General features: G+C 29.8%; 1 protein-coding gene across 2 annotated transcripts; it reads left to right on the top strand.

Annotated features, from left to right (window-relative positions):
• The first annotated feature begins 1575 nt into the window (after positions 1 to 1575).
• LOC123299013 (aminopeptidase N-like) lies at positions 1576 to 27629 on the top strand. Of its 2 annotated transcripts, XM_044881144.1 has the most exons (15): positions 1576 to 1705; positions 4877 to 5127; positions 7003 to 7694; positions 9736 to 9891; positions 10517 to 10831; positions 12620 to 12803; positions 16047 to 16203; positions 17053 to 17134; positions 17339 to 17525; positions 18636 to 18828; positions 20198 to 20475; positions 21538 to 21722; positions 22258 to 22428; positions 23796 to 24015; positions 24839 to 25001. In XM_044881144.1, the coding sequence occupies exons 2-15, from the start codon at positions 4912 to 4914 to the stop codon at positions 24995 to 24997; spliced, it is 3195 nt and encodes a 1064-aa protein (XP_044737079.1). In that variant the 5' UTR covers positions 1576 to 1705; positions 4877 to 4911; the 3' UTR covers positions 24998 to 25001. The 2 variants fall into 2 exon arrangements, with proteins under 2 accessions (XP_044737079.1, XP_044737087.1); XM_044881152.1 differs by lacking the exons at positions 23796 to 24015; positions 24839 to 25001 and adding an exon at positions 27599 to 27629.
• Positions 27630 to 27834: the final 205 nt, after the last annotated feature.

Genomic DNA, 27834 nt, shown 5'->3' on the forward strand with positions numbered 1-27834 from the left:
GATGAACTTATTGGCCAATCCTTATCCTTAAACAATGGCCAATCCTTAAAAGTTTGTGGTTTAAATCTAGAACATTCATGTTTTTCCCATGGTCAATTATACGTGGCATGTTCACGGGTCGGAAGACCATCTGCGTTGTTTGTTTTTCGCCTGATAATAAAACAAAAAATGTCGTGTATCACAAGGTACTTAAATGAAGAGCAACCTATGTACTAAAATACAGAAATAATTATGAATGATTAGTGTATTTTTTTATTTTTATTTTTTTGTATTTTTTCCAATTAAAAAAAAAAAACTGCTTATTTATTGCCATTACGGCGGAACAAAGTTCGTCGGGTCAGCTAGTTAAATATATAAGAGGCAGTGAAACATGTCAACTAAATTTAAATAATTTTAAATAAAAAGTGGAATTGCAAACTTAAAACAAAAAGTTGTAAAATTAATTTATTTTACCTTTAAACAAAATAACGATTATAAGAGGCAGTGTTTACATTTTTCATTTATTACGAAAGATTAATAATTAAATAATATTTTAAATTGCCATCAAACGATCATTGAGTCAATTTAACTCAACGTCTCCATCGGCGTCAAGATTTTCCCATTCAAAGTTGAATGAATCACGTGTACACAGGCTCTACGCAAGGGAGGATGTTTCCACATAAAATTTGAACTGTCAATATAGTCTTGTAAATGCACCCATTTATGAGGCGCATTTTGAGTCGAGTACTTTAAACATAAAACCTGGATCTTGGCAAGGTTATCGAACTAGGTCCTGTTGCGAAACATATTTTGATTGAAAGAAGTAGAAACGCTGGAGAAAATCTAGATATCTGCGATGAATACGACATAGAAGTGTGGAAGCTAATGTTCGTGTCAAAACAGATCCAACATTCGAATATACAGACTGATTTAGTTGAAGATTATGGAGTAAATTTTGAATCATCGCAATATTTTATCAAATTTAGTTTGTCTCTATCTGAATAAAATGAAAAATTTTGATAAAAACTCTTGCTCGACTTTTTGAAGTAAAATATTCAATTTTGAACGATGATTCTCGTGACATTCGAATGTCTACTAAATGCTTGCATCGTCGTCTCAAAACACACCTTACATCGATAATATCTGAAGATTGACTAAACGGTTTAGTACTCGCTCAATATACATTGCGGTCGATGCATATTTGGAAAACGTTTTTTCTGTATTGTTTTTATTGAATTTATGACCTAATATGGCGAACAAAAGTTTGAACCCCTTCCTTGGATAATTCCTGCACACTGGCCTGCATTTACAAATTCTTGAACTTTATGCTGTTACATTAATTATGAAACCAAAATTAATATTACGTCCCTGTATTTCAAAAAAAAGCGAAAATAAAAATAATATTAATCCAATAATATTTTCATATCTATAATATTGTTATGTTCATATAACTGATTTCTTACGATGAAGAAGGTTATTTCAATTCGCACACACTAATAATCATTTTAAAAAATAAAGTTTTCCTATTTATTTAAATTAACATACTAATAATAATTAAATGCATATACTTAAATTACATAAAACTACCAGTTTTTACGAAAATCAATTTTATTGTTTTTTAAACAAAGTTTTAAAAAAATAAAGCAAATAAATAAGGGATCAATAATAACTAAACGTGTTTTTTTAATTAAACAAAAAAAGAAAGCTAAATTAAATTTTATTCGTGGTAAGTGTGAAAATTTTCTAACTAATTTTTTAGTTGTTTTAATTATAAAAACTTCTGAGTGATCATTTTTGGCATATGTAGTGATTTTTAATAAAAGACAAGCTTTTTTAATGATAGAATGATAAACAAAGTATTGTTTACCTAAGTACAATTTAGAAATTAATTGTAGATACAACATCTAATCACATGGCTTTCGAATTAGTCGCGGAAACGAGGCTCTGTAATTCGAAAAATATGAACAGTAAGACGGATTTCAATGCGGTTTTGTGCATTCGATTTATTAGAAATACAAATATACAATTCGATTATAAAAAATTAAAAATATGTAATTAGCATAAATAATACGCATTTTATAATTGCATTTTAAATTAGCCGTAAATAGTAAATTCGCAATTCGGTTAATAGTGATGAACATGATTCCAAACTCGTTACACGGAGGTTTCTGGGGTCGCTGAACACAAAAATAGCGCGACAGAATCGATCTCCAAGTACCTGGTGCTCAGAATAAATGGTATCTTCGTTGTCCTCGAGAATTAGTGTAATTATTACGTGTTTTTTATCATACATTTTTGTACATGCTTCTTAAATATTAATTTCCTTATTATAAGAAAGGTGTACATTCGAACAATGCGTCGAATAGTATGTTTTGATAACTTACAAGTTGATTTGTTTGTACAGTTTATATTCAAAACCATGTTTAAAGAGTAATATTATTAAAAATTAGTTTTTCTAAAAATAGATACATTAGTATCAATTTAGTAGATTATTTAGCATTAGTTCCGAGCATATAATATTTCAGAATTCAAAATAATAAAGGATATAACATTGTAAAACCATAATTGCATAGTCCGAAAGTGAAAACAGAAAATAAGGAATATATTTTAAAGCCATCCATTCATATATGCACTACAAACAAATCTGAGTATACCACAAATACTGTGATTTGTTCGTAGATTTATCCACCAACAAATGTGGCTGTGAATGATGACACATACCTACACTCATACACTTATACACGCATATTGAATTAGTTTCTATTAGTATATAATTATGCAATCAACATAACTTCTAATCCGAAAAAACTCGGTACGTCATTCACTATCAGATTTGAATCTAAAACTATGAATCTGAGTGATTTGCATACGTACAAATCACATGTGTGATATCTTCTGCGAGGCTTGCATAGAATAAATTTAAATTAAAGGGAGATGAAGATAATTTTCATAGTTTCGAAATGAAATGCATTGATTTCTCATTTATTTTGGTACTTCCAAAATTTCATCATATCAAGAAATGCTTTCACAGGTGAAAAATTTCATCATCATCTCCGTGGATCGATTGATCTTTTAGGTACTTCAACCTTCAAACAAAAAATGTAGGCTGTGTAGGCGCACATCTCACGTAGGCATTAAACGTGATCTAGATTTTCAAGCTCACTGTACTCCATAAATGGTAATCAATAGATGATAGATTAAATAAGAAAGTTGTTTGAAAAGTTTTACCCAAAATTGTTTTTTCGTATCAAAATTGTTATTTCATATAATTGTTTCTGCGAAATCTATAGGCACTCTTCGAAAAAATATTTCCAATGAATTAAATCAAAGTGAATTGTTTTTCTATAAAGACCATTTTAGTTCAAATTGAATGAACAAGCTAAATTTTTGCTATCAATTACTGTCTAAACTATTCCGTTTATAAAAAAATGTTTCAAACAAAAACTGTTTAAAAACTGTGTATTTTTAAATAAAAACTTTCTAATTTAAAGCGCTCGTCTAATGTTTGCCAGTTATGAATCAGAGAGAGAGAGAGGTTTTAATTGAACCTGGAAACTTAGAACGAATTCGATGCCGGTATAAGATGTGTCTCTTTCAAACTAATATTTTTTGTTTGAAGCATTTTCCTCGATTGAATTTATTTGTCGAGTTTCAAGCATATGTCATCTTAAAAAAACACCCTGTATATGGTAAAGGGCGATAAATATAATTTTTGCCCAGAGCGGCCAAATAGTTAGATCGGCCCCTGATACCATACCAATTCAATTATCTTGTAGAATTGTTGTACCTTATTCCTGCGTAGTACAATAAAATTTATTCTCTGCTTCAACTACGTATTGTACAGAATGTTACCCAATTTCATACGCACTCAAAATGCTTTAGTTTTATTCAAAATAGCAGATATAAATACTGCAATACTATAAATAATTTGTTAACTAATAAATTTAGTGAGAATTTTAAAAATTTTTCCCAAATTAGCTCATAAAATCAGAATTTGTATATGACTATTAATTTTATATGTCCAATGTCCGCGATTAGTCACCTAATTCTATAATGAACCGAATTTCAACTTTTATATTCGGGGGAAAAAGCTTTATTAGACGGGTATACAGATAAACCGATAAAAGTGATCCCATAAGAACTCTACTTGCCCAAATGATTGAATGCCCAATTGTGATTATTTAGATTGCCCGATTATTTTAAATAAATAAATGACTTCAAAAGTAGGCATATTGGAAAATGTGAAATGGATGATATGTTTTCATAGATTTCTCCAAAACTATTCGGTGGAAATTAAACCAAAAATAACTATTAAAATTATAGGTAAAACCGTAATAAACTATTGAAAAAAAAAAAAAACCCGTTGTGGCCGAAGGTAAATTATGTTATATTTTGAAGGTAAATTATGTTATAACTTGACAATATAAGACGAAAAGTAAGAATAAAATTTTCCATATCTGAAGTAATTTTCAAAATATCAAAAATTAAAAATTTCTTTTAATTATTAAGCTTTCGATATTTCGAAAACCAAGGTAGATATCGAAAAATACTTATTTTTCTTCTACAATCATGAAGTTATAACAAAATTCATCATCAAAGTTGAAAATACGATACAAATAATTTCAACCACAAGTCTAAACTTACTTTGGCGCTCGTACTAAACTTAAGAAACAGTTTGGATAGAGAAACCTTTTTTGGTATTTACGCTTGTTTTGATTTGTAAACAAAATGAAAAAAAAAACTTTTTAAAATTTTTGAGTACAAAAGAAAAAAAAGGTGTAGGTGTGGACATCCGATATATTTCCTTATCAACCAATTATTGAATTACATTACCTGAATTTTTGCAGGTAATTAATTTAAATTAGTTTTCTAAAAATAACATTTCTTTTCATTACAGCAATTATAGTGATCCAAGTATAATTGATAATAAAAATGCCGCCGTTAGCGCGTGCAGAGTTTGAAATTGATAGTGCAAATTATCGTAGCAGTGATAATGATACACATTTACGAATATCGCGAGATGGTGGATTTTTTGTGTCTTACGTAAAAGCATGCCTTTTTGCAATTATAATTATTGCATGTTTAATGGCTGTTGGATTGTTAACATACTACTTATCACCTGGTTATAGATTTTTAAGTAGAACTGAAGTAAGTTTAACATAATTTTATCTATGCATGCATCCTTCGTAATAAAGGTTTCATGATATTACAGTGTGTATGATTTCAAGGAGGTTCGGTCCTCAATTTCTTGATATAAATATAATTTAAAATTTTCCATATCTAACCAAATAAATCAATAAATAAACAAATTCCTTTTCTCTGAAGAAGGTTATAATGAGAAATAAATCAATTCAACATTGAAAAATCTCCCAGACTTGCACTTAAAAGATCTAACATAAAAAAATTAAAATTCAATAAATTTGTTAAAAGTTATTCCAATTTAAAAGTGATGGGTATATTTATGAACCACCATATGGTATACTCTCATCATATTAAGTGAAATTTACTGAAATTTTGGAGGCAGCATACCACCTGTAACAAGCCTTAGCTTTTTACTTACAAGTGAAATTTACAAAATTTAAAAAACCCTCAACAAATTTTCGGGTATGGAACCCTAAACTCACACTTGAAACATATCTAAGAACACTCTCCATTAAATTACCTTTCAAACGAAACCAAAAAAATCAAAATCGATTCATCCGTTTAGGCACTTCGATGTCACAGACAGACACACACACACATAGCGGTCAAACTTATGAAATACCCCTTTTTTTAGTTCGGGGGTTAAAGAATAAAAATTTTCATATGCACGGAAAAAAAAAAGTGATTTCAAAAAATCAACGATTTTCCACTTTTTTTTACAGTTTACTCAAAAAATATACATTTTAGAGAGAAAATTAATATTTCCAAAGTTTTTGGGCGTAAAATTTTCGATCGAAATGTATATAATTTTTTCTTATCGTTCACATTTCCGGAAAAATCGATATTTAAATAATATTTTCCGCATTTTTCCGCAGATTTTTAGCATTTATTTGAAAACTATGCATTTTAAAATCATCCCAGTTAAAAGTTATACTGTTTTATATTTAATTATTTGTATATATATAATTTTCACCACTAGACGGAAGAAAATAAACATAATTGTATGAACTGAATTTATATTAGGTTTTCGGTAGTACATACTATATTGCAATAAATAATTAAAAATAATAAATAATTTTATTATTGGTGTATGACTACAAGTTTTATTATATTTTCTCAAAACTTTTCGTTCATTCCCAAGATATACAATTGAATTGAATTTTATCTCTTGAAAAATATAATACACCAATAATAAAATTACTTTATTATTTTTAACTATTTATTGTTATATAGTATGTACTACCGAAAACCTAATATAAATTCAATTCATACAATATGCTTATTTTCTTCCGCCTAGTGGTGAAAATTATATAATCGTATATATGACTTGTAGGATAATATATTATAAAAACATTAATACAGTATTTATACAAACATAAGTATGTATGGCTCGTATATATTTATTTGAACATCGATTTTTTCGAAAAAGCGAAAAATTGGGAACAATCAAGATAAAATGCACAGTTTTAAGAAATATAAAGCCCAAAAACATGGAAAATTGTGGTTTTGATGTTTCAGAAAATATGAAAGATAAGATTAAAAAAAGTTTATGGATGGACAAATCAATCGGAAATTTTACGTATAACTTTGAACTTATCTATTTCTTCTCTAAAATGTATAGTTTTCAACAAAATTGCAAAAGAATTCTAAAAAAACGTGGAAAATCGTTGATTTCTCGAAATTACCCTTTTCATTCTTCTGCCCATATGAAAATTTTTATTCTATATATAAAAAGTTAAAACTTGACATAGGTGGTATTTCTGATCTCCAAAGCTTTAGTAAATATCATATTAGGTACATTTTATATAATTTTATGAGAGGAGTAGTATAGGGAAAAAAATTTGTTGCTGATTAAACATTTTACTTTTCTTTTTATTTTAGGCAGCAATTGAAGAAGACGTAGATTTAGCCATATTAGATTTGGATTCACATCATTCATCACAAAATGAAAAATTATACAGATTATCAAATAAAATAATTCCACAACATTATCGATTAAAATTTCATCCGATTTTTGATGAAGATCCAGATAATAAATTTACATTTACCGGTGATGTAAAAATTACAATTTTAGTAAACGATTCCAACATCAATACTATTGAGTTTCATTCACAAGGTTTAGATATCAAACAGGACGGTGTTAAAGTTGCTATGCTTATACGACAATCAGCACCATTAACGCCCATTTCACAAATAAAAGCTGAAAATAATACTACCAATGAAACTGATTTTATATTTGAGAATACTCGCATTGGGAATGATACTAAAACAGAAAACAATGAAATTGCAACAGAAACAATAACACCAGAAAATGATTCAATAGTTGAAAATAATTCGTCAAGACAAGTGACAAATGAGAACAAAGAATTTGATTTAATATTTGCTTCGTCGACAAATATTAAAATTGTAAAACAAGAATATCAAAATGAATCTCAAAAATATATTCTACATTTGGAAACTGCGTTAAAAAAAGGCCGAAATTATACAATTTTTATACCTTTCAGTGGAGAGTTTGGTGAAACATTAGAAGGTTTTTATCGTGTTACATTACAAGATGAAGAGGGGAACACAAAGTAAGTGTTGTTTGATTTATTAGCGCATTTCTGAGAACAATAACTGTTCTTATAACGTCCCAAATGAACTAAAGTTTGAATTTTCTAAATTATTAAATATATAATAATATATGCTACGATATTAAATCATGGTGGAAGCGACAAGAAAAATATTATAAATGGTGGAGGCATTTGGAAATACTGTTTATCTAATATCTTAAATCTTAAAAATAAATTTGAGTAAAATATATTTCTTTAAAGCATACCACTCAATTTTACTTAACGGAAAATGCAAGCTCTTGCGTATTTCCAAATTTCATTTTGACGCCAAAACTTTACAAAATATCTTTTACTTCAAATTTTTTACAAAAATTCATAACACTAGCAATTACTGGACTTTGTTTACCCTGTTATGCCGAAATATCTTTAATTCTTCAACTAAATGTCGAACTTTTTCTTTGATGTCTCAAATCTATACACATAAAAAGCTTTGTCCCGAATGACCGACTGACGGATCAACACACAGCTTAAACCGGTTATCTTAGAGACTGGAAACTAGGAGGGCGTTTTCTTTGCATGACGTAGGCATTCGATAAGAAACTCTACGTCTAAGGGGGTAAAAAACGAGGGTAAAATTTGTTTGGGACAACATCCCTGGTGGAAAAATATAAGAAACCCTGAAAAAGTCTTAGGAACTCTAAATAACTCTGAATTTCTCAACGCTTTTGTACTGTCTAATTCAGAGTCATTAGACAGTCCAAAACGTTGAGAAAGTCAGAGTTATTCAGGGTTCTTAAGACTTTTTAAGAGTTTCTAAGACTTTTCAGAGTTTCTAAGACTTAATAAGACTTATTCTTTCATCGAATATTTTTTCCACCAGGTATGATTCCTTCAAATTCAAGGGTCCAATCTACTTCAAATTTGGTATAAAGATTCTTTAACAAATTGATTGAAATATTTACATATAAACTGCTATAGTTTCTTATTAAAGTTCTTAATTGTTTGTGACATAAAGTTTGTCCATATAACTAAATCGGCACCATATGGAAAAAAATTTTTATTACTTTTTTATGAAGAAAAGTTAATCTTGATAAAAAGAACTGCGTGGTCTAGAACGCAACATGTAATAATCAGATGTCAATTTTTTGCATTCGTATACGATATTTCTCAAAAAGTTAAAATTTTGCTCAAGAGTAAAGTACCTTTAGTTTTTACAATATCGACAATATATTTATTGAGAGAAGTTGATTCTAATTGAAAACTACGGTCAGATAACCTACGTCATCCATATACCATGAAAAAACAGATTTCGTTATTTTTCTCTGTAATAGCATTGATTATTTATGTCTACTCGAAGTTTAATCTAGGATGTACTGAAATATTTTTGTATCTATATACCGGTATACCTTTAAATTATCAAAGCGAATACAGAAAGTTATTTACTAAATATAACAAAATCTATTTTTTCATGATAACATTGAATAAATAATAATAGATAATATTGGATATCTGACCGTAGTTTCCAATTAGGATCAACTTTTATAAAAAAATTTTATCGAAAGTAACAAAATAAAAGCATTTAACTCTTTCTCGTAATACGAATGCAAAAACTTGATATCTGATTATTTCATATTTCTAGGCCATGCAAGACCTTTTATCAAGAATAACTCTTTTTCATAAAACAAATAATTAAAAAAGTTTTCCATATGGAGGAATTAATTGGCCAAACTGCATTAAAGAATTAGATGACGAAGCCTAATACGAATATTCTAAAATTCACTCATTAACGCGTCGCAGTTACTTTCTTTTCTAATAAAACTATGTTGAAAGCGTAGAGAAGAATAAATCATGAAAAGGTCAGGTTCCAGTCTTTTTTCCATTCTTCAAAAAATTTTAATAAATTTTCTCTCAATTTTAATTAACCGATACGAATAATAGTTTATATTAATTATTGCGAATTTCTTACGAAGTGTTTGTTTACAATCTGATAATTAATATTAAACAAATTTTTTATTGAATTCAAGGTTTCACATTCATATTTTTTTTTTAATGTTTTAATTAGATATTATGCAGTTACTCAATTCGAACCAACATTTGCTCGTACTGCATTTCCATGTTTTGATGAGCCAAAATTTAAGAGTACATTTGATATAAGTATTGGTCGACGTGAAGATATGGTATCATTATCAAATACTGATAAGAAAGCACAGGAACCAATGTAAGTAATTCATGTAATGAGCTGTTGCTACATTAGACTGAGACATATTGATGCACTTTTTCGCTATATTTTATTTTATTAAGTTCTATTGAATCTTTTAAATAGGCTCACTTTTACACACTCAGATTCTATTTTTAAGTTTCAATCCGTAACAGAGATAATAGGATCAAAATTGTAGGCCAAAAATGGAATGAGTAAGGCTATCAGATTCTAGATTTGTAAAACAAAATGTTACAAAAGGAAACAAACTCAGCATTCTATCTGATGATTAGGTGACATTTCGAGTACTTATAGGTTCAAGATTCCAATGTAAGAGTATCCTTGAATCGTGCTACGCACTCGTTGTGCAAATTTCGCAGACGTACATTAATAATGCTGTTATCCCACTAGTATCGTAAATAACTATTTCCATACGAGTGCAGCTTTATGCCGCCTACTAAGAGACAAAAAGGTACTAATTCAACAATTCGTAGACACTCATATTCGTTAAATTGATCTTTTTTGCGATAGCGAATCTTTTAACGCCTTTATTTTGTCACACAGTGGAAAAAATAAGTTCAGTCCAACAAAAGTCCAAGTGATATTCGTATATGAAATAACTAATTATAAATTTACATTTTACTAGGACTGATAAACCAACATACATTTGGGATCATTATGAAACAACTCCGGTAATGTCTACATATTTAGTGGCATTTGCTGTTGGAGACTTTTTAAGTCACAATTTCACATCAAAATCAAAACAAGGTGTAATAATTACAGTATCGGCCGAGCGAAGTATTTTACCAAAAGAGAAAACATTTATAGAATATATTGCGGCACCTATTTTTGATTATTACATGGATTTATTTCAAGCTGATTATCCATTCAAGAAATTGGATATCCTTATGTGTTCAATAGCTGGTGGAGGAATGGAAAATTGGGGTTTGATAACATTAAGGTAAATTACTCTGTGTGTTTTTAAACTGTGTGAATTCTAGAATATATACAAGCGAGATTATTAGATGCCAAATGTGAAATATTCACATATTATCTAATTCTTACTGCGGAAACTAATCAGTTCAGTGCAAAATTGTTTTAATAAAAAGCTTTTGGAAAAAATGATAATATGTGAAATAAAACAACTAAAAGTTGTTCTACTCGGAGGAGAGCATGTCATAAATTTAAGGTCTTAAATGTATAGTTGATAACCGATAAGAGATAGAAAAAGTTTCAATTAAAATGTTATTCTGTATAATATAAACAACTTTTGTTGGAAACTTTTTTTCGTCAACCTCGTAATTTCAGCGTAAGTCGATTGCAAAAATTTATCGACACTAGTTTTTTCATTCAATTACTACGAAAACTAATCAACTTTCAAATAAATTTTCCCAACAAAGTTTTTCTCTATCTCTGATTATTTTCAAAAATTGACCAACACACTATATCATATAAATGCAGACATACACAATTTCCTTTCGATTTGCGCTGTATTTATTAGATTTACGAAAAAAAGAGGTTATTTTATAAAGAAAAACTTTCTAATTTAAAGTTTCCTTGAATCTCCTATCAGTTCAGAGTATGAGTTGATTTTTAAATGACCTTAAAAGTCAAGGTCAAATTTATGACTTCTAAGGGGTGTTGTCTCCAAGTAGAACAACTTTCAATTGGAGCATTTTTTCCAAAAACCATTCGTTCGTTGAAGAAATTTTTAGCTGGGTTGTTTAAAATGAGACACCTCATATCAGGCCCGTGCGCAGGAATGATCCAAGGGGATGTTCAAACTTTGGTTCATCATTTTAGGTCATAAAGTCAATAAAAACTAGCAACTCTTTTTTCTAGTAAGAAAACATTTTATTATTTCAAAATGTGATATTCAGTTGCTATTTTCAAGTTAATTTTGCGAGATACAGAAAAAAAACTTTTCCCTAAACGCCAGAAAAAGAAGCATTCGGTAGACATTTGGAAACGCATCTTCATTGCAAATATATCGAGTGCTTTGAGTGAATTTTTGACGTCTCGCCCAGTTTCGTTGACCCAGATGTCAAGGGAATCATCGTACAAACTTGAAGAGCGTGGATCAAAACTTGTTGGATGTAACTTGCTGGGAAAGAGACATGAATTTGATAAAATATTGAGTTGGATTCAAAAATCGATCCTGTAATTGGGTCAAAATCAAATCGATGTACGGTATGTAGATTGTGGCCCGGAAATTATCTTCAGTTGAATCATTCTGTACATTCGAACGTTGACATTGTCGCGGGTCTTGGGTTCCACCATTCCCTATTGTATTCATCGCAGATTTTGAAAACGGTTTTGAAAATTTTTCTGAACTCTTCTTCAGCATTTCTTCTACTTTCAAACAAAATCTATTTCGCTGCATCGTTCAGCTCGATAGCCTTGCTAAGATTTTGGTTTCATTTTGAAGTACTCGACTCAAAGAGAAAAATATGCATGGATATTTTTAACAGCTAATCAGTGGAAATGCGTTTCATAAATGGCGTCATTAACAGAGCAAATTTATGTAAAGAGAACCTCAAAAGCCTCCCAAGCGCACGGGCTTGCCTGGTATAATACGACAACTAATGGAATAGTTCGTATCTTAACAATAGAAGGTAATAACATACGCATTTTTCTTTGGATTCATCCACCTATTATTCAGATACATTTGGGACTATCATGAGTTAGGGATGTACCCACAGTTTCAAACTGGATATCTAAATTTATTTACCGATATTTATATATTTAGCGATGACTTCTTAGTTGTCAATGATAGTTCTACCAATCAAAAAGTATTGGAACCAATATTTACAGTGGTTTCACATGAAATTGTCCACCAATGGATTGGAAATTTAGTTTCAATAAAATGGTGGGCTGATGCTTGGCTAAAAGAAGGCTTAGCTTCATACTTCGAAATGTATGCTATGCAGGAAGTAAGTATTCTTTTAATTTTATCTGTGAAATGATGGTATTTATGGTTTTTTTCTTAGTAACATCTTCTAGCGAAAATTTTTTCTAAATGATAGTTTTTGAGTTAAATGTTTTGTCGTTTTAGGTCTTCAAGCTTGTAGAAGGCTTTAATGAAACAGTTGGTTGAATCAAATAAAGTAAATTATCTTGATTCAATCAAATTAAACATGAAGGGGGTGAATGTTGCATCAAATCAGGTTTTTATATGTTTTTTGGAATGTTAAGGCAATGTTAAATCTAAGTTTTTGACCTCGGCAACGGACCGGATAATGCCGAAAAAAAAAATAAAAACCTCAAAAATTTTGACCTTATTTTAGTTTGTGCCAATATTGATGGAAGGACTGGCATTTCGTCAAAAACTGTAGTGCGCATATTTTTTAAAGAAGATTTAATTTACAACATTTTGAGATCAAGCCGGTTTTTATAGGACCGATAGTTTCGGAGATACAGCTTTTCAACCTTTGTCAATTTTTTCAAATTTACAATTTTTCGCAAAATTTTATCCTGTTCCTTAATCAAAAATAAATAACTTTTGTTTGAAACATTTTTTCGTCAATATCACTGTTTATCCGTGAAGGCGCAAATTAGGATAAAATTTGGGTGTCCATTTTCTCCAAAGCTATAGAGATAGGGAGTTGAAAATTTGCAGGTAGCTTCAACTAATCTTGTGTTCCAACCAAAAGTTTTTTTTTTTTTTTATAAAAAACAATTTTTACATTTAAATTTTTGTTTAAGTTTTTGTTTACAAGATGATATTTTAAAATCGTGTAACTTGCAAAAATAGACATTTTGAGAAAAAATAAGTCCTTCTGGATCAAAATCGGCAAAAAGGTCAAAATTTTCGAGGTTTTTTTTATTTTTCAAACATTTTGGCATGATCCGGTCGTCTGCCGAAGTCGAAAACTTGGATTTAACAATGCCTCTATATTGCAAAAATATATATAAAAAAAACAAAACTATCTGATTTGATGCAGCGTTCATTGTTTAATTTGATTAGCATATCTACTTTATTTATAATTATGATTTTACAAAGTCTTTGATACACTAAACCACTACAGGATATTTCAATCTTTATTAAAATTTCTATTGAGCTAGACATAATAATAGAGTAACATATATTGAATAATTTAGAATATAAACATCTGTTTACGTTCCTTTCATTAAAAATTGATTTCATTTTTAAAATGTACAGATTGTCTCTTAGAGATCACGAGCAACTACTAAAGGGTATGCAATTTAAGGTAAAAATGTTATTGGAAATTTATTCGATCCGGTCCATTAGCAAGTTGCTTAGAGTATTGTTTTTTATTTCAAAATTTCTCAGTTAATACAATTTTGTAAAAAAAAGGATCCCACACTAAACTTATGGAGATTGAGTCTAGGTTAAATTTGCTCATACTAGAAGAGAAAGAAATTTATATCTTGGCTTCCTGATCAAAAGTCGCAATGGGAACGACGATCACATCGCAAACGTTTCTGAGTCATGGGTGTTGGAATGTCAATAATCACTGTATAAAGAAGGTATATACGTTTTTGAAAAATATTTTTAAGTGTGATTGTGGGTGATTTTGTGACTGTGTGATTTTGTGACACTCCAATACAAAAAAAGTTTGTTTTTTAAGTATTTTTGAAAAACGCATATACAATGTGCTCTTTAATTGACTGCAGAAGTCTTGATTTCCTAAATATGCTTATAAAGTCAAACGAAAAAGCTCTTTACCAAATTTCGATCTGAGAGTTAATTTCCGAAATAAATAACCAAATAAATTAATATATTTATACAATGACAGAGCACTTAGAAATAGAAGGATGTCTTTAATCTTTATCGTGACTGAGTGGGTATTAATAAAAATTTTTAAAAATGAAATAGATAATTTGATAATTAAATGCAACGGTAAAGATAACAATTTTTGTTGTCAATAATACAATAAAAATTGCATGTCTTTTATTTAATTATCAAGTTGCATTTAATTATCAATTGCAATTCATTATCAAATTATCTATCTCACTTTTTTAAATTTTTATTAAACCCATCCAGTAATTACCATGGCAAGTAATAATTCACACAGGATACTGGGGTTGGATTTAAAAAAAAACAAGTGAAAACAAACAATTGACTGAGTTAATTGTTGAAATTCCATGTATAGGCAGTTTTGATAACTGTCACATTTCACATACATACATATCTGACATATTTAACTGAAATTCTCATATAATGCGCAAGTGTCGATGCGCAATCGTTTGTTTTTTTGACGTCACGTAAATAACAAAAGATATTCACTTTGATATTCCTATATTAATACATACTATAAAATTTGCACCTAATTAACGCCCTCGTGGGTAAACAGTGATGTTTACAAAAAAAATGTTTCAAACAAAAGTTTTTTATTTTTTTATAAGCAACATTTTTTACATTTAAACTTTTGTTCTATCTCTAACGGTTTACAAGATGGGTCCTACGGACCCAAGACCCAATTGACCTATGATGCTCATTTACGAACTTGACCTGAATTTTTACGTCCTGAGTACGCTGTAAAAATTTCAGATCGATATCTTTTTTCGTTTTTGAGTTATCGTGTCCACAGACGGACGGACGGACGGACGGACGGACGGACGGACGGACAACCGGAAATGGATTAATTAGGTGATTCTATGAACACCTATACCAAAATTTTGTTCGTAGCATCAATATTTTTAAGCGTTACAAACTTGGGACGAAACTTAATATACTATGTATATTTCATATATACATGGTATAATTAAAAATTGAGATAGATAATAGTTGCATGCAACGATAATTAGGTATATGCAACCATAAAGACATGTACTCTGTCATTGGATAAATTTTTTAATTGATTGAACAGTTCTAAATTTAGTAAATAACTTTTTTCGTTCGTCTTTATAAGCTTTTTTAAAAAGTCAAGAGTTCTGCAGTCAATTATAGAACACCTTGTATATTTCCAGAGTAATTATTCATATTCCAGCGCCCGTAACTCAAAAGCGTTTGCAATGTGATCGTCGTGTCTCTTGAGACTTTTGATTAGGAAGTCAAAATAAACTTAATCAATCTCGCAATATGAGCAAATTTTATCAATCCCCATAATATTAGTGCGGAGTCCTTATTACTAAACTATTTACTATCTAATCATTTATCTCTAAGTATGTTTACAAAGACATTTTCGTTAATTATTATATTGACTTTTTAGCTAAAACCAGACTGGAAACCATACGATACGTTTTTGTTGACTAACGTGAATTTTATTCTCAGCGTCGAAATGGTAAAAAGTAAAAATCCAGTAAGCGTTGAAGTTTTAAGTCCATTAGAAATCACACAACGCTTTGATGATATAATTTATCAAAAAGGTAAAGTATTTATAGAATACTGTTCGCATCATAATAGATATCGCGGTGTTGATCTTATATAATAGATAGATAGCTTAAGGATGTTCCCTCGCCGGTAATAGAAAAAAAATAATTAGTAGATAAGGATCCAAATTTTTAGTATGTTGTAGTTAACGATACATATTATTAAATCAAAAAAAAATTTGGGTATCTTATCGATCAATTAAGAGAGTTTTTATTAATTAAAAATACACTAAATAACATAGCTAACATAATCATCCTCATATCATGCTTATGTTATTTAGTGTATTTTTAATTAATTAATTACTCTCTTAATTGATCGATAAGATACCCAAATTTTTTTTTGATTTAATAATATGTATCGTTAACTACAACATACTAAAAATTTGGATCATTTTCTACTAATTTATTTTTTTCTATTACTGGTGAGGGAACTTCCATAAAAACTTTAAATTTCCGAAAGTTTAATTTACATATATACAACTTATAAGCCGAAGAAAATTATAGGCATATTTGCCAACATAGAATCTAAAAATTTTTCGTTAATAACAGTTATACTAAACTGTGGCAGATTTAAGTAATATTAAGATCCAGGATGCAATTTTTCAGGGGATACGTATATTCGGAAAAAATTTCAATTATTTGAAAAATAAATATGCTCGAAGGGGGGCTGTTTTTGACGAGGGAGTTTTTGTTCACTTTTGTCCATTAAAAAACATATAATTGATTTATGTCAATAAATGTTTAATAATAATAAAAAACATGATTGTACAATGTAATTTGAAGACGTCATACCGTGATGTTTCTAAATAACAAGCGCAGCCATAATAAATTCTGAACTTTCAACAGGTGCATGTTTGTATCGGATGCTAAATAACACATTAACTGAACCAGTATTTTTAAATGGAATTAGACATTATTTGAAATCAAGGTAAGTTATTTACGCTTTTACTATTATTGAAATCTTGAGAAAATTCTTTGACAAAATAATTTTAGAAACATTTCGTAATTTTGCCAACTGTAGAGAATACCCACATATGTGTCCGTATTTTCGGTGTTTGATAAACATCCAACAACCCGCCTGTCTAAACAAATTTTTTAGGTTTTATCATAATCACCTTATGATTTAAAACAGGTCGTATAAAACGGGCACAGAAAATAATTTATGGGAAAGTTTAAATATTGCTGCAAAAGATGCCAACATAACTGTATTTCATGGTATGGATGTTCAAACAATTATGGATGCATGGATTCATAAACCAGGAATACCATTAGTAACAGTGGGTCGAAATTATTCTACAGGAATTGCAACTGTGTCACAGGTAATTAACATTGGACTGAGTAATTTCAACTTAAAAAAATAGACTACCGCGTAGATTTCATTTCCCTTTCCTTCACCACTCTCTCCCCTTTTTATTCACAATTTCATTGTTAAATTTTTTGATGCGGAATCCTAATTTTTTTGAAAATAAAATATAGCCAATGTGTCCCATTTAAGATGAAGGCATCCTCATATTTTTTTTACCCAAAATAATTACAAGTTTATTTTTTAACTTTATAACAAATGTGCTATGAAACTTATATAAAATTATGAAAAAATTAAAATGCAAATTTTGTCATGAAAGATTTCAGATTTCGGTTACTTAAGTATCTTAAAAAATGTAACTCATCACCCTGTATGACTGTAAAACATTTCAAATCGATATTTCTATAAATAACGAAAATATGAGGGTGTCTTTATCTAAAATGCGACACACTATATATATTCAGGTGGCAAAAAAAAACACATTTTTTTTCAAGTTTCCTATGCAAATATGTTAGTTTTTCTCCATTGGCCAGCTCATAAAAAAAATTTTTACGAGGTGGTCCAAATCCGACTCTTAAAATTTCATGTCAATATTTTTACATTTAAGGGTCGACGTTTTGACATTTTGATTAACTTATATTTAATTATATACATAGCTTTTAAAAGTTTTTTTGGCGAAGTTCAATATTATTTATGACAAAAAATTGGAATAAAAATACAAAAATTAATTATTATTTTTTATTAAACAACACAATTCAGTATTGAACGCGTATAGATACATACAAACAAGAGAGAGAGGTATCGTGAAACACCCGGTAGGAATTATATTCTTTTCGCTATATTTCTATTAATGAAAAATTAACAGATCTTAACGTCCGTAAGATAATTAATAGAACACTAGATCAAACAGTGAAAGGCCCGTGTTTCAAACCTCAATAGATTTTTTGCATACCATATTAAGTTTTGTATTTGCCATCGGCGTCAACAATAGCTCTGCATATTCTCATCACAAATTGTTGAGTTTACTTTTATCACAAATTGTTGAGTTTTAAATCTTAACAACTAATTCATTTATTTTTATTATATCATTTAATAAAAGAGCTTTCATTATTTCTTATTTTTTCAGCAAAGATTTTTATTAAACAATGAAACCGATGACACACTTTGGTACATTCCACTTACATACATAACAGATACACAATCATTTGATAACCAAAATCGTGAATTACTGAGTAACAAAAAATCCATGCAAATATATAATGGCAATTTTAAACGGGGAAATAATACTAAATGGGTATTATTCAATCCTTTATTGTTAGGTATGTTAAACATTTGATGGCCATTATACCTACAAATGCAATTTACTAAACAGAATAAATTATGTTTTCGAACACAAAATATACACAGATTCTACATTTATACAAAATCTTACACTGTCCAAAGATATGCGCTCCAACTTCTTATTTTCAACATTACAAAGTAAAAAAGTTCGGTGTAGCTACCTATTGTTCATACGGTATGAACCCTTTATATCAGGCATGGGCAAACATGACAGAAGTCTCAAGGACACCTAACTTAACATACGAGTAAGACAGAGAGACAACATTTTTTTACCTCTTTTTCTCATTACTATTGGAGAAACTGAGATAGGTAGAATAACCATAGACATATAAAGCAAGCATGGGCGAGTTATTTTACGTCGAAGTCACCATTGTTATAACTTTGTTGTGTGCCATACACTTTATTGGGTGTCTCTTTATCCAAGTCCGCATTGCTCATAGAGGTGGAAGCGAGACGACTCTTCTACTTATCTCAGTTTCTCTTATAGTAATGAGAAAAAAAATGTTGTCCTTCTGTCTTACTCGTATTTTTGGTTGTCACTGTCTTACTAGTATTTTAGATATAGAAGTATGAGGGACTTCTCTTAGCCACGTTTGTCCATGCCCGGTCTATGGTATGAACAGATCTACACCTATCTGTTAAGCGATCGAAATCGATATCAGAAGAAAGGTAATTTAATTACGAAAATAATAGTATAGGCTTACATGCAAAACCGTTATGAAAAAAAATTTATTTAATTGAAAATAACCATGAACTCTTTTCGATCAGTGGCGAATCCACCCATATGGGCATGCTGGGCATGCCCATCACCTAAATAGACTTACGATTAAATAAAATTTTAAAAAACTAATGAATTGCTTTAAATAGTTGTTATTTAAATAGTCTATTGTTCTTAATTTGATATTAAACCCCCATCTAATAATTTTTGGGGTAACATTTTTTTTAAAATTCGTTTCAAAGCATGTAGATTCCAAAAATCAAAAAAAAATCCTAGCGAAATTGGTAGAAGAGTACTTTTGAAAATCAATCTACATACCGCTTAGATTCCGTTATCAATGAACCAAATGTTGGAGTCAAGTACTTGAATATCGATATATCAAATGAAAACATAAGGTGAAAATAATTGCGCCATACCAGAGTCGGTAGCTTATCTCATTGAAGCATGCGACCAAGATTTTCGACACTCCAATTTTGTCCAAAATATGTTTTTTTAGAAACCACTCTTTTTCTCCTAATATTCTCTTTGAAAAAAGGGTTGGTTAATTTTTTTAATTTTAAACTCCTTTTCCTGTACTAATATGGGTTATATTATAGTATTTATAATATATATATATGAATATGATATAGGTTTATATCGTGTAAATTACGATTTGGAAAATTGGAATTTATTAAAGAGAGCCATTTTGAGTACACCAGAGCAATTTCCCCCGCCTGTAAAATATCAACTAATGGATGATTCATTTAGTATGGCGCAAGTAGGCTTGGTTGACTACACACTTGCATTGAATTTTTCCACGGCTATGGTAAAGAATGAAGAAGAGTATTCACCATGGCATGTTTGGTATGAAAATATTGAATTTCTTGACAGATTACTCTCTTATAGGGTAACTTATGGCTTATTCCAGGTGAGACACAAAACTAAATTTAAATTTTAGCACAATGCAACTAAATATCTCACAAAATGCATGGTTCTTTGAAATATTCCACAGTTTGTTAGGCTGTAAAAACTTCGTAGAAAAAAATCGACCTCTCAAGGGCGCGCCTAACCCTGTTGGGGGGGGTATAGTTGGGGGTTTTAATCAGTTTTTACAAATAACAAAAAAACTATGCCTCAAAAAAAAAGTTCTAGCTGATTTAATTGTGAACCTTTTTTTTCGACTTTCTATAGCTTCAAAATTGACCGATATATGATAATTTTAAAATGGAATTTTTTTGCTCATTCAATCAAATGAAAAAGTAGGTATCTATCTTGTAAACCGGAAGAGATAAAACCACTTTTACATTAAGCTTTTGAAAAAAGTTTTATGAAAAAGTTATTCCTAATGAAAAAATTTACAACTTTTAATTGGATCATTCTATCGTAAACATCACTGTTTATCCGTAAGGGCGCAACTTAGAAAAAAAACTTTGGTGTCCATTTTCTCCAAAACTATAAAAAAAAAAACTGCATTGAAAAGGTTAACTTCAATTAGCGGTTTTGTGAAACATTCAAGAAAAATTACAGAAAAACTTTTTTATGGTTTTGGAGAAATAATGGACACCAGAATTGCGCCCTCACAGGTGATAATGATTCAATTAAAAGTTGTTAATTTTTTTATAAGGAATACCTTTTTTCTATCTCTAACGGTTTAAAAGATGAAAACTTCAATCAATTTTGAAGTTAGAAAGTCGAAGAACAACAATGTGAACAATTATATCAGCTAGAACTTTTATTTGTTATATAGTTTTTTTGTAATTTGTAAAAAACTGATTAAAACCACCAACTAACCCCCCCCCCCCAAAAAAAAAGCGGGCTAGGCGCACCACTGAGTGGTCAACCTTTTCTTTCACGAAGTTTTTACAACTTTATAATTCAACTGCGGAAAATTTGAAAGGAAAGTGGAAAGTATCAATTTTTTCTTATATAATATTTTATTTTTTGTGCTATGTAGGTATTTTTATATTTTTATATCATAATTCTATTTTAGGAATACATTATTTCAATGGTGGGTCACAGGTATTCAAAACCTAAAGAAAATCCAACACCTGAGGATGAACATTTACAAGATTTATTTACCGAATTAGCTTGCAAATATGAATATAATCCTTGTATTAACTGGGCCTTGCAAGAATTTGAAAAATTAAAAGGACTGCCAGCAAACTCCACAAATCCGTAAGTATAAAATGAACCTCTTTGAACATCACAAACGACTTCAAAAGTATTTTCTTGACAAATTGTAAGAAAATAGTTCCTAATAGGGTAGTTTCCTGATGTCAAATTTGTCACATTACCCATAAAATTGTAAAAGTAAACTTGATACCATAACAAAATTTGAAAGTTAAATTAAAATTAATTAATAAAATGAAGAAGTTATATTAACATTCAAAGATTGTTGTCTGTCTCTTTTTTAAAAAACAAAGTTTTATATGTAATCTCTATTGCAATACCGTGCTATGACGCCACTAGTCGATATTTTATCCTCTTTGTTTAGTTCATATATTGAGAATTTCTAAAAATTTACAAAAACCAACTTTACTTTTCACTCAAAGTTAGCCGAACGACGCGCGAGAATTCACTAACACAGAGTTTCAATTTAGCCGAAAGTTCGGCAGATTTTCTGCCGAAACCGAACCTTCGGTCGGACACAACATTTTTTCAATATTGTAGGGAGGCAAAAAATTTAAATGTTTATGTAATTATGTTCTAGAATTGATCCAAATGTACGTGAATATGTTTATTGTACAGCTATTGCGCAAGGCGGAAAATTTGAATGGGATTTATTATGGCAACGATCACATGTTGTTCGAAATGATCCACATGAACATAATACGATTTTAGTAAGCCTAACATGTTCAACTTCAAAATGGATATTGCGAAGGTAAACTAAATCTATCTAATGAAAAAACCTTACTTCCTTACTGTAACGTATAAATCACTCAATAATTGTTTGCTTGACATACATGATATATGAAAAAATGAAATGAAATATACTAAGGTATACAAGTTTAGTCCCAAGTTTGTATGTACGCTTAAAAATGTTTGATACGAACAAAATTTTGGTATAGGTGTTCATAAAATCACCTAATTAGTCCATTTCCGGTTGTCTGTCTGTCGTCTGTCCGTCTTGAGTTAGCATGATAACTCAAAAACGAAAACAGATATAAAGTTGAAATTTTTACAGCGTGTTCAGGACGTAAAAAGTAAGGTCTAGTTCGTAAATGAGCAAGATAGAAAAATTTGGTCTTGGGTCTGTAGGACCCATCTTGTAAACCATTAGAAATAGAACAAAATTTTTTAAATATAAAAAATGTTCTTTATAAAAAAGTAAAATCTTTTTGTTTTTGAGTGATGACAGACGGACAGACGATAGATGGGCAGACAACCGGAAATGGACTAATTAGGTGATTTTATGAAGACCTATAAAAAAATTTTGTTCGTAGCATCAATATTTGAAGCGTTACAAACTTGGGACTAAACTTAGTATACCTTAGTATATTTCATATACATGGTATAAAATTTACTTATTTATTTGTTATGAAGTTTAAAAGCGTGCACAAGGTGCGTAAGTATTTATTGAAAACGCCCAAATTTCCAAAGATTTTGTAAATGAAAACTTTTTAGGTTATACTGAAATGAAACCACTCGCAAAGTTTCGTAAGAGTGTTAGTCACGAAACCATACCCCCCTCCCTCTGTACTGTAGACTATAAAGGAGTGATTATTGAAATTTATTGAAATTAAAAATCTAATTTTCAATTACTTTGATGCACCTCCCCCTCCTCTCTTTTGTCTGAAAAATCTAGGTTGTTTTCTTGACATGTTTTCCGTTTTCCAATTTGAAAACACCCCAATTTCCAAAATGAAAACGTCGTAGGTTACACTGAAATGAAGTTAGTCACAAAGTTTCGTAAGAATGTTAGTCACGTAAGAGTGTTAGTCACATATCCCCCTCTGTACTACAGACTATTATAGGAATTGCTAATAGAATACTAGGATTAGGGTACCAAAAAAAATTATTAATAATCACTCCCTCACAAAACAAAAGGGCACCATATCAAACAGTACCTAGGGCGACATCAAGCCTAAATACTTTACTTTATTTGTAGGGCAATATATATTTCTCTATTGAACTTAAAACAATTAAATTAAAATACGATGTTGCATTTCTAACACCCTCATATTCAGCGATAGCGATGAAAGGCTGTATATTTACACTTTTTAATAAAGTTTATTAATTTCATTTCAGGTATCTTGCTTATATATTTTTAGAAAATCTTGTCACATTGAGTTCCGTTTTAACAATTGTGAATATGTATCGATCACGAGTTGCTATCGATGTATTATTTGAGTTTGTGGCAAGTAATTTTGAAAAAGTTCTCGAATTTGTAAAAGGAAATTTATTTTTTCTAAACAATTTATTAAAAGTTTTACTATGGCAATTAAGTACACGTGATCAGCTGGATCAAGTAAGTGTTTGTTAGGAGAGCTTTAGTATTTAAGAGATGTGTTCGTTGTGTGTCATCAATACATGAAAAATTTACCATTACGAGTACGTACTTTTGCGTCAAGTCGACATCAATTCGATAATGTAGATAGTATAAATGTCGCAGCCAACTCGCTTAATCGTTCAATTAACAGTCAAGCCTTTTTACTAAACGGCATCGTTCAACGAATGCCTAAACGAATTCAGTCATCATCAATCCGCTAGCCAAATGACTTGGATCGATAACGTTTAACTACTTGTCTAGCCTAATCATTTAAATTTAGTTCCACTTTCTACCAACTGGTGCTGAAATCCATTGAATATGGCGTCTGCAAGGAAGAATTTTATTGGTGTTTCTCACAGTTTGATTGCTTTTACGCAAAAAAAAATACAATGGAAGGATGTAGTGACAAAAAGTTGGAACTAATTATGGTACTAGTCAAAAATAGTTTTCACGAGAAGAGTTGCAGTACTCAGATACAAACTATAGCGACGAAATTTCAGAAGTCCAATTTCTTTTAGAAAGGTCTTGGCAAGTCAGTTACCTTTTGGTGGGCAGGTATTCCAAAAACGTAGTTGTATAAGCCTATTGTGAATTAATATTACAATAATAAATGTGCAATTGGCTTTAAAAACTAAGATCTTACATGATCATACAGAACGCATTGAAACATATCTTCTATATTCGGGTCAACTCAGTGTTACTCGAGTCTGCCTGCAGATCATGTTAGCAGCCGAAAATGGCACTTGAAACGCTATCTTAATATCTGCAGATAATATTATAATATTATTTTATTAATTTTCAGCTCTTAGGTTTATTTTATAATCACAAAAGTATTTTACATCCATACGCATTGACTGTGAAAGAGGCCATTGAACGAACTAAATATTCAATACATTGGTCAGAAAAGTATGCACCAGAAGTGGAACTCTGGTTACGAAAATTTTCGAACAAAAAATATTAATTATAAATTCTTTACAAGTTTACAATTTTCTGTTATTTTATATTATTTATTTTGTATTTTTTAATAAAGTTATTTGAGATATAATTATTTAAACAAAAATACAGTTTTTAATTTTTTTTTTTTTTACCGAGGTATTCCCATTTTAATTAAATCATTTAGCCTTGATAAAGCCTCCCCAAACGATACCAACAGGGTTAAATCAAAAATGTATAATATTGTAGACGAAGATATTGTAATAGTAATTGTATAGTACAGGATCCAAGAACCTTAAATATGAAAACAAGTACGCAGTCATCTTAAAAATACGAACAATAAAGCTAGCAACGGTTGTTACTAGGTTAATATATAAATAATATATTGGTCTGTCAAATAATGTTAGTTGTACCGAATTGTAATATAATTAATAAATTTGATTCAATCATAGTCCTTTTCAATATATATAGGTATGTTTTTTTTCTTGTTTCGAACAAAAGTTTCGCTGTTTTGAATTTGGACAAGGCAAATACATTTCCAATAACAGGTTTAAGTGAATGGTTTCATGGTCAAATAAAAGGCAACTTCATTTTTATACCATGCATATATGTAATATGCAAGGTATACTAAGTTTAGTCCCAAGTTTGTAACGCTTAAAAATATTAATGCTATGAACAAAATTTTGGTATAGGTATGTTTATAAAATCACCTAATTAGTCCATTTTCGGTTGTCTGTCCGTCTGCACAAATTTCCGTCTGTCCAAATGTCCGTCTGCCTGCCACCATGATAACTCAAAAACGAAAAAAGATATCATGCTGAAATTTTTACAGCGTACTCAGGACGTAAAAAGTGAGGTCAAGTTCGATGAGCAACATAGGTCAATTGGGTCTTGACCTATGTGTCCGTAGGATCCATCTTGTAAACCGTTAGAGATAGAACAAAAGTTAATAAAAAATCTTCCTTATCAAAAAATAAACAACCTTTGTTTGAAACATTTTATCGTTAACATCACTGTTTACCCGCGAGAGCGTAAATTGTATATTATGTATTATATGGGGATATCAGTTACGTATGTGTGACATGTATGTATGTGTACTATGATAATGCAATCAACACTGTCTATGCATGGTATTTCAACAATTAACTCAGTCAATTGTTTGTTTTCACTTGTTATATGTAAAAACGCATATTTTTTACATATTCGTTTTTCTATGTCAATATGCGACGGCTTTTAAACAAAAATCTTCGCCATATGTTAAGAGGTGATCAGATCTTTAACACGAAATGTTACAGCAAGGGCAATATTATCAGCATTTTCCCAGATAGTCAGGCCGCACTTCGTGCCTTTGAAGCGTCAAGATTCCAAACGAGGATAGTCTATAAATGCTTCGAGGAACTGAATCGAAGTCAAATTTGAAATAGGTAATTGCATTATTACTCCGTGGAATGAAGCTGAAAATAGGGTACAACCTCCGAAATCCAAGTAACTGAATCGATTTTGTTGAAATTTTGGAAATAAGCTCTACTTACCATCCTATTCAAAATCTATATCATGCCGAAGGGCGCTTTTTATCCTAAGGGGGTGAAAACTACCCCTTATTGAAAAAATGCAATAAAAATTAATAAAAAGTGTTTTAAGGACTTTGTAAGAGTGGGGAATGATAAATCATGTTGAATATGAGTTGTGCCATGATTTATCATTACAAGTATAATTTTCAGAATGTTTCAACCCTTAATAATTAACATAAATTACGATGAAAAAAACGATTTTCAACTCAGATTCAAAGAAAAAAATTATATAGACGGACATAATCCAGGCAAAGAGACGAAAGTGATCATATAAATGCTTCATTTTTTCAACAGATTACGGAATCCTTAAAACTGGCAATTCGGTAAATACATGAACGAAACCTTATGGTTGCTTTGACATGCAAGTGAATTTCAGACAAAAACTAAATTTTAATGTTCCATAGCGCGTGAAAATCAGATTTCCCAAACCATTTCAAGGAGATCCGATCAAAAATTTTTAATTAATTTTATTAAACTAAAAGATACGAAATTTTTCTTTTAAGTCTTCTAGTGCCGAAAAACTAATTGCTTTTATCATTAATTTTATCCTGTCTTCACTTTATGTGAAGTTGTAATACCTCCTTGTAGTTACATCAGATTGACCTTTTTATTCTTGGTAAAATATTGTACTATATTTGATTATTTAATTTTATTCTTGATAATTATAAATATTAATCACTTATAAAACGTAAAACTGTCCATATTAATGCCAATAAAGTACGATCCCGTTTTGTGTAATAAATGTAACTTGGTACGCAAAAATAAAACTCAAAATTCATACCACCAATAAAAGGGGTGTTTGAGCACCAATAGAATAATTTTAATACCGTCTAGTTAGTTTTCGAAAAAATGTGTTCAACAAAATATATTCTTTCCTTTAAACAGATTAAATTTGTAATTTAAAAATTTTCTCTTTTTGTTTCTAATAAGAGAATTTGAATGCAAAAACCTTTTTTGGATTTTTTTACGAGAAACAAGTTTTTTGTATCTTTTACCAGTTAAAAGTTGTCGGGATCTTTGTTCTAATATAATATTAATAATACATATTCATATCGCAGGATTCTAGGCAGTTAAGGAAAGTTATTTTCATCATCTGGGAATGTGTGGACCATAACGATCGCACTCACATGGATAGTTTGCTAAACAAATGTAGTGGCACATGCAGTTGATATATTTTAATAAGATGTTTTGATTAGAATATATTATGAATTATTAAAGATGAAATAAATAAGCATAACTCAAAAATTCTGAGAAATGAATATTTAATCTTCCACATTCACAAGATTTATTATAA

Source organism: Chrysoperla carnea, chromosome 1 (assembly GCF_905475395.1).
Source record: "Chrysoperla carnea chromosome 1, inChrCarn1.1, whole genome shotgun sequence".
Lineage (NCBI taxonomy): Eukaryota > Metazoa > Arthropoda > Insecta > Neuroptera > Chrysopidae > Chrysoperla > Chrysoperla carnea.